Here is an 8,980-nt window from a genome sequence, read left to right on the forward strand (position 1 = left end):
CCCATTTAGAAGTAATTAGGCCACCTCCTCCTCCACCTTCCCTTTGCAAATGCTCTTATAAACAACACCTACAGAAATCCATTGGTTGTCCTTTGTTTATAGAAAGGGGTACTTTTTCTTTTATTGTTACTGTTATAATAAATGCTTATATATAATTATAATAATATCTGCTAGAATCTGTCCAAACAGTTTGAAATTCCAGTTAGCTGCTGCAAAATTTTCTGATTAATTATCATTTTCCATGTATTTCCTGCTGCTTCTCAGAATACATTAAGCTTAATTTGAAGAAATATTTCAAATATTGTTGCTAGATTCTGCTCGAAAAGGGGATGCATAGAATGATAACTTATTCTCTCTATGTTTTGCTTTTTCTTCTTCTTTCCCTTGTCTTCCCCCTCCTAATTTAAGGAGAGGAATAAATTGGCTGATATTCCAATTATCTGTCCAGCTGGTGAGGATCTTGTTTCACAGGATACAGAGCTGTCATCTTCAGCCAAAGAGGATAGTTTACAGACTGAATTCCTGGCAGAAGAAATAGCCTCCGGAGATGAATATGAGTGTATATCACCTGATGATATCTCTTTGCCACCGCTTTCTGAGACACCAGAATCCAACCTCTTACATTCTGAAACAGAGCTAGAAGAGCAGTGCTGTTGTAGTTCTCATAGTCTGCATGTCAGTTCCTATAGCTTGCAAATGCAGAAAACCACTAGCATTAAAAAAGTGATGGAAGCGTCTGATGTCTTAACAATTTCTGCTTATGCTGGTGCTACAAATAATAGGATAGAAAGCCCACCAGATCAGTTTGAGAAGTTTTGTATCTCTTCAACAGATTCTGGTCCAAAAGTCAGAGTACCTCCTTCGACTTGTAGCTTCCAAGGAGTATCTGAAGCTAGCACTGCTTCCTGCACTATAAATGCCAAACCAGTATGTAGCATGATGAGTGAAGTGTGCAAAACACATTTGCAACACCTTGAACTTCATAAAAGCATGGCAGAAACACAAGAACAATTGCATGACTTGAATAACTGTACTAAACCCCAGGACGGGCTGCATGCTTTGCCTGATGCATTCTCAGGTTTCGTGTTTCAATCAGACGCCACCAGAAGCTGTCAGAGGCAGACGGTCACCCGAGAAGAGATTAAAAGTTCATCAGAAAAGAACAGCATGGCCAGCCTAACTGGACAGGCGCCTAACTTCTCCCAGCTTCTGTCTAACAAAACCGTCTTGGAAGGTTCTCCAGTAACTTTGGAAGTAGAAGTAACGGGATTCCCAGAACCTACACTGACATGGTGGGTAGCTTATAATGAGAAGTAGTAAACATATCTATTGGCAAGACACCTTGAACCACTTATAACCAAATTAGTTAGTCTATAGACTAGAATAAATGGCTTATTTCCTTTCTACTCCACACTTCTGCATGATTCCCACCTTCAAAATTTCTTTTGACAATTAACCTACTTGAAATAATCTGTCTGTATTTAATTTAATGAATAACAACAGCATCAAACTACTGTAAGCATATCCAATGGTTTTTAAGCAAATATATCATGTAGTTTTTATATTCTGGAATATGACATTCCACTTGTTCGATAATTTCTTAAAACAAATGGGCACTCCAGATTTACCGTAAGTAAATTCACCTGCATTTTCTCAGGATCTTGGCACTATATATGGACAGACAGATACATACTTGTGTGTGTGCACTAAAATATTTATATAGCCATTACATATACATAGCAACACACATTTATATATATATGAAAGTCAGTTGTCAAAAACTGGAGAGAGGTTACAGGTTAAAAAAACCCCTAAATGTCTACACTAAAAGAACCAGTTTTATTTATTTGTGTGCACTCACTATCTCTTTCTGAATTGCTGTATGTCTAATTATATTGTTTTATACTGCATTTGTAGGAAATACAGATGATATAATATAAATATCTTTTAAGATGACTTTTTAGAAATTCCCTGTCAAAGGGAATAGGGAATGAAAGAGGAGCAGGATTTCAAGATTTTGGTAGTAGCCCTCTATGTGTTGGCATGTTTTCCTAAAATTTTACCTCATTTGCCATTTCTCCACTTATTGCATTAGACTTTCACAATGGAGACTTTTCTTTTAATGTATTAAAATTAGATATACCTCTTACTGGAAACATTTTGCTATTAAGACTATTATTACACACGTAATCTGAATTCTCCTCTATAGCACTGAGAAAAAAACTGGACTGCAAACTTGATGCTATACTGTGTTGGTATCAATAAAGTTACTTTGTTTTGAATTCTGGTATTCTACAATTTGAGAAGTATTGTTGGTGAAACAAGAGGTACCTTTGGTTTTATTTTATCATAAGAAAGCATTAATTTATCTCAAAAATATATACACTGTTGATATACGGTCTTTAAAAAATAACAGTCAACTGAAAACAAATTAGAAATTTATGAACACAGGAAAAGAAGGGGGTTTTGTAATTAAAAATTCACCAATACTGTGTATTTTGTACTGATGTAGACATTTTATTGGATATATATGTGGAAAAGCATTTCTGTGTTTGTGTTAAGTTAAATGTAGCTCATGCTGAAACATCACAAGGCAAGAAGAGCCAGAATTTTCTCTCACTTCCAGTATGTAAATCAGGAGTCAATACCAATACATGGTGACAGATCCTCAAGTGTTAGAATATGACACCAGTTCTCTGAAGTAACTCATGATGCATTGTTCTATCCTATTTGATTATGTGAACTAGGTAAATATTAAGTGGGCTGGGGTGGAGGAACAGGTCTTTGACTGTTGATTGAATACACAAGTTCAGAAAGTTTATATGTTGCTTATGCATCTTAAGAGCCTATTCGTGAGTTGAATGTGGATTGACTCAACACCTTTCTAGCAAAAATGTTTCAGCACAAAACTGAGAGCCCAGGCTTTCATGCTATTCTCTCCAATACTGCAGTGAGACAACTGTGATTTGTCCATTGAAAACCACTTTCAGAACCACATTTTCTAGTATTAAGAATGTAGTATTCAGAAATTTGAATTATTTAAATATTCATCTATATTTACATATAACTTTTAAACTGAGGAATGAGAGCACAGCAGTTAGCTCTATCTCTGGCTTTCAATGCAGTGTTATAGAGGTTGTCTGAATTTGCAAAGTTCTGCTTGGCATACAGTTATATAAATCTGACTTGAAAACTGACTTTCTACTTCAGGTACAAGAAGGGCCAGAAACTGACTGCAGATGAGCACTTAAAGCTTTTACAAAAGGAGACAAAGCATACTTTGTTCATTCAGAAGGTGTGCGATAAAGATGCTGGCCTCTATGTTGTTCGGGCTAAAAATTTAAACGGCACTATCTCATCAAGTGCCATTCTCCACGTGAAAGGTAACAGGCCACCTATTACAAGAATAGACTGGATAATGCTGTGTGTCATCTATATTAGCATATCACTAATGTACTGGCTAGTCACAAAATAAGTACAATATTGACTGCACTGGACTTAATTCTCACATGCTAAGACAACATTAAATTTACCTTCTTACACTGCATCTTTCACAATCTGTACCAAACCGCTTTTATGTCACATTCAGTATGTTGCTTGTTTTCCTTTCTTATGGTGATGTTGAGGCAAAGAAGTTACAAAGATTTTCTAGAATCTGAAGCAGAGTTTTACTTTCTAAAAATGTAGGCATTACAAAGTGTTGGAAACAGTTTTAATTATTATAGGTGTTAAATGTCAAGAGGCACACAAGTAGAGTGCTCAGATCAATGTATCTTTTATGATATGCCTTTTCTGGGGAGGGGGTGTGGAGGGAGTTGAAATGTTTTTTTTTTAAAATGTCAAATGTATTATTTCCAACCACATTTTTCTCATATACCTTTTAAAAAAATTATTGGTAGGATAAAGCTTCTTAGTAAAGAAATCGTAGCATTCATGATTGCACTGGCATAGACCAGATTTAAATCTGTCTCAGCCCAGCAGATAGTCTCCACAAACGAAAGTTGCAGTAGTTCCAATAGATTTGTGATCGTCTGTACTACAAAGATTTGATCCAGAATCATCAGAATTTGTGTAAGTGGCACCTAGCATACAGTAGACCAAAACCCCCAAATGTTTACAAAATGAGATGTTCCAACATAGCAGCCTGCTTAGGTAGATGCTTGTGATATTTTCTCTGCCTTCTTATAAAATTAAAGATATAAATATTTCTAATAATCCACTAAATTTTAGTATAAGACAAGAAAGATAGTAGTTTATGAAGTGAGCATTGTACATGTTTGAAGTTTTTACATGCTGATTTCAGAGTCAACCAAATTGGGAAAATACTCAAAACTGTATTCACATTAAAAAAAAAAATTATTCTATTTCAGTCAACTAGAATTCTCCTGTAACTTCAAATCAGTAAATCCAAACCAGAACTTTGTTCACCTACATGTTGCATTTCAATCTTGACAAGGACAACCACAAATATTATTTTTATTAAAGTAGTGATTTCTTTAAATATTTGGTAGCAATGACATAATTGTGCCAGTAGAAGATATAATTTATAAATTCTCAAATGTAATTTAATTCTTTAGCTCCACTACTCCTTAGATTTGTACAGTAAAAACAATTGACAAATGGCTACATAATTTTTCCTACAGCTTTGATTTGCAGCTTTCATATTACTACTGCATTGGTGTGGAAAATTTGTAGAGAGGAAATATTTACTTTGTCTTGCAGAATTTACCGAAATTAAGTAAGCCTTTTACTGTGTAGCATGCTATGAGAAGAATATATATATTGCAAATTGTTGGGGGTCAGTGAGATTGAAGACTGACATTTAGATATTTTGGCCCAGTGACTGCAACTTTATTAAAATTCCTGTAACTTTGAAACAGGAGAAGTTCTCAAGGGCATATTACCTCACAGCAATACGAGACGGAGCAGGGGGAGGAGGTGGTGAGCAGATGGGGGAACGAAGTAAATTCTAACTAAAATTGGTATTACCCTTAATGAACAACTTTCTAAGTCCAGTCGTCTCCCAAAAATGTTGATTCATAAGAATTCTCTCAGGTATAAAAATCACCTATTTTCCTAAAGTGTACTTTCCATTTCACAATAAAGCTAATTTTAATAATTAGTATGATTTTGAATGTTTCAATTTTCATAAAAGTAAAATTCAATTTAGTGGTTTTGTGCCGTTGTGATTTTATGTATGTTAATGTTTATGTTAAACAGCGAAGAACCTATGTGAGCAAGCTGACTTGCATAAACGGTACATTAAGCAATATTGTGGTCAGAACAAATGAAAATGCCTCTCCTACATGCTGTAAGGTTTTGCCTGCAGCAGAGCTGCCAGCGTTTGATAACTTTATTCTGTTCATGACACTCATTTTCAAATAGAAAATGAGTCTTCTAGGTGATGACTGCCCTTCAGTCCTCTGTTTTTACTGAGAGTTGGCATCATTCAAAAATTAAAAGTAATCATGGATGTTCTTTTGACATGTTCTAAGTAACTATATAATACTCAGGTCAATTTTTCAAGCGCTTTGCCTTTAGTATTAAGGCTAAATATAAGCACACAAAAAAACCCAGAAATGAAAGCAGAGTTGTTCTCTTTCCTCTTTTGCCTTGCCTCTTCCAGAATTAGGCCTTTAAATTAAGCATTGACTGTCATAAGGCTCAGGACAGAAAGAGTCATTGTAACTCTACAGATGCTGGGCTCAAAGCTGCATCTATGTTTTAACTTGTGGATCCTTCATCTTGAAAACTATGGAAAGTTCTCTGCTAGAATGATCATTGTTCTGTCTTTTTTATATGACCAGTGTGTGAGTTGAGAGATATTCATTTGACCTTTTTGGTTGGAGAAGAGCCATTTGTTGAGCAAAACAACACTGCGAGGTGAGTCTCTGTCCTTCAGAATGCAAGGCCAGAGATAGGATTCCAGCCCTGCTTGGAAAAATTTGTCCCAAACTCACTTGCAGTTCTATCAAAGCAAGAGAAAAAGATGTGAACTTTTCATCATGTCATAGAGCAGGAATTGGAGGTCACTTGGATTTAGGTTTGTAGTTGGATCTGATTGCTTGCTGGCACTTAGAGAAATAGTGCTCACTATTTACGATAATCAGCTCTACGAGTTAAAAAGGCAGATGCAGAACTATTGGACGGGTGCACACAGATTACGGGAACAAATTCTTTCCCCTCCCTTGTAACACTTCCTGATGTACATCCAGGCTCCTAGGGTATTACAAGGGAGCAGGCATGCAGACCTTCTCCCTCATACACATTTCCATTAAATCTGTGTCTGTTAACTTCACTTAACAGGCTTTAGAACAAGTGGGAGGGATCTTATTTGCTTTACCTGTGATTTGACAGCCAGAATACAAGGCCAGTTTACAAAATTGTGTGAGGGTAAGTGATGCAGCTTTGAATCCAAGTGGGATTTATTCCATCTTTTTATTGGCATTATTGAGAAGCTAGCCAGTGATGATGTAGCCTTTTATTGGAGTTTGGTTTACACTCCCATTTCCAAGCATAACAAGGAGGACTGCCATCTTTCCTCTAAGAGAGGAAGACTTAAAGAGAAGCCTTTGAGAGAGAGTAAATTCTATTCCAACATTTACAAATCTGTCCTCTGTATGCCTACGAACAAGTATATTCTACCTTTAGTAAAACTCCAAGTATGTCTCATGCTGCATATGTCTAATCAAGTAAACTTATGTTTTGCTCCCTTAGCAGAAAAACATTTAAAACCAATACAATGCTGATTTTTTTTTCTTCTGAATTATGGTTTAAATAGTTCATGAAATTACCTTTGTTGTTGAAGTTTGTATTTTCCTTTTCCTATTCTTCTCTTTTTTCATCGTATTTTGAAAGTACTATTGGTAGTTCATATCCTGAACAAGACATAAATTAGTTAATGGACTTTTTCAAGGCATTGCTATTTGAGACTTGATTTGGGATTATATCCTTCAGGACAGCTTTCCAGATGAGGAAGCTGTATTGACATGATGCCCTTGTAACTGTTCACTGCTATGGTGTGGTGTTGAAACAGCACCTATGCTGAATTTTATTGGCTGGAGGAGGGTGTTTTTAAGCCACTTCTATCTAGAAAGGATAGCTGCCCTCTGCCCACAAAACTGCAAAAGCAGAATGGTAGTGAAATGCTGCACTTGGTGAGATTAACTCTCATTTTCCAGCTTGAACCATAAATGCCTGTTGTAACTGACAAATTAGCCCAGATTTCAACAGAGCCTCACAGAAAAAAGATGTCAAGAGTGGTCTTGTCTCCAACTATGCCAAGACAAAACAAAATTATTCCATTGGGGAAGGGTAGATTAACGCAGAGTTCTTTGTACACCCTGATTAAAATTATATGGGTCTAAAGCTTATATGGAAGATCCCAATAGATTACCTGTCACTCATGGAAGGCAGCTAAGGAAAGTGAGCCTCAGTGTTGCTGTTCAGTTCAAAAGCAGCTGAAATGGCTTATGATCTGCTCCTATGTCAATGCATCCACTTTCATTTTTACTCAAACATGTTATCTGTGAAAAGTAAGCTTCCTACTACTGGATTAAATCCTGGAATTGGGTTCCTATTTAAATGTTAAATAAGATCTTTCAAGTTTGACTTGTGAGAAGAAAGTGAGATGCACATGAATCCAACTTTTAAAATCTAAGTACGCTATTCTTTTCAAGAGTACACGCAATTGTGCCATTCATGGTATTGCTATATAACAGACACTGTGAAATGATAAAAGGTCAAAACAAGCACCTTGTTACTTCTGAGAATGTTGTAATATTTTGCATAGTCAGATATTATAACTATTACATGCAAAAAGCTATAAATATAAGGCCAGAAATTGCCTTAGTACATCTGTAGCTCTTAAATCATTGCAGAAGTACACAATCCCTTTGTTTCTTAAACCTTTCCTCTGAGAATTTTAACATTTCTGTAAATTTTAGATTAACAGAACTTGATTCTGTAGAGTATAGTGTTGTGTCTACTTTAAGTCAGGAATAGTTTTAAATGCACAGTTTTTAATGGGCATCTGGACACCAGCCACATTTTTAGTTGTTGCAAGAAACAAGATTTTTAAAAGAGAGAGAGTAAAGATACCAGATACACAGCAGGATACTGAAATTCACCTGGTTTGAATGCTTTGCTTTTTAAACAACGGTGTGATCAATGCTGATTACTGCTGAGTTGGCAGTATGGGTTTAAATATTCTTTATTTAAGGACTCTAATGAATGGCCCCCAAAATTTGCCAGAAAATTCCTGCTTTTTCTGTTCAGATAATATTTAAAAAAAAAGAGTGATAGTGATGTAGTCTCATGATACACTAATATTTCTCTGAAAGAAAACCACACCACAGTCATTCTGTTTCAACAATAATTTCAATGTAATCCTTTCCCCCCCTTTTTTTTATAGTTCTTATTTTGCATACTTCGATTCCTCCTTCTTTTAATGATACTGTAGAAGCAGGGAATACATCTAGGTGTTTTGTATTGTTCTGGTTCTGTTACTTTCTTGTTTGACAATGCTGTGTTCCCCTCATCACAGTCACACTTTTAAACCTATGTTTACTTCAAGACCCCAAAAGGTTTACATCTTCCTGACTGCTCTCTTACAGAGAAGATTTAAATCTCAATATCTCTAGCCTTACAACAGAAGTATTGTACTTAGGCATATTACTAACCTAATCTCCCTTCCTCCTTCCCTGTAAACAGACAGGCATTAAGAAAGTTGTGAACTAGATATTGCCTGACTACAAGATGTGGAGTTGGGTGAAAGGGTACTTACACAAGGTGCATAAATTTGGAGGGGAAAGGGATTAATTATTTTCATTTTTCAAAAGAAGCAGCCTATCTGAGGGCCCAGGTGTGAGTCAGTAGGCAAAGGGAGGAGGAGGCATTCCCCTGGTTGGTTTTGGATCAGATGTAGCTGGAGCTGCAATGGAGATGGTGGCTTCCTCTCACATGACTGGTAAGGTATGCC

The 8,980-nt window shown here is 36.0% G+C and overlaps 1 protein-coding gene across 1 annotated transcript in view; it reads left to right on the forward strand.

Annotated features, from left to right (window-relative positions):
* The window catches only part of CCDC141 (coiled-coil domain containing 141), a gene marked incomplete at its 5' end in the record, with an annotated part of 89,302 nt that extends 85,827 nt beyond the window's left edge, over positions 1 to 3,475 (forward strand). Inside the window, 2 exons of the mRNA XM_009704523.1 lie at positions 409 to 1,292; positions 3,211 to 3,475. Of these exons, the coding sequence (XP_009702825.1) occupies positions 409 to 1,292; positions 3,211 to 3,475 (1,149 nt within the window). The remainder of the gene's footprint in view (positions 1 to 408; positions 1,293 to 3,210) is intronic.
* Between the last annotated feature and the right edge of the window lie 5,505 nt (positions 3,476 to 8,980).

This window comes from Cariama cristata, unplaced genomic scaffold (assembly GCF_000690535.1).
Source record: "Cariama cristata isolate BGI_N322 unplaced genomic scaffold, ASM69053v1 scaffold29637, whole genome shotgun sequence".
Taxonomy (NCBI): domain Eukaryota; kingdom Metazoa; phylum Chordata; class Aves; order Cariamiformes; family Cariamidae; genus Cariama; species Cariama cristata.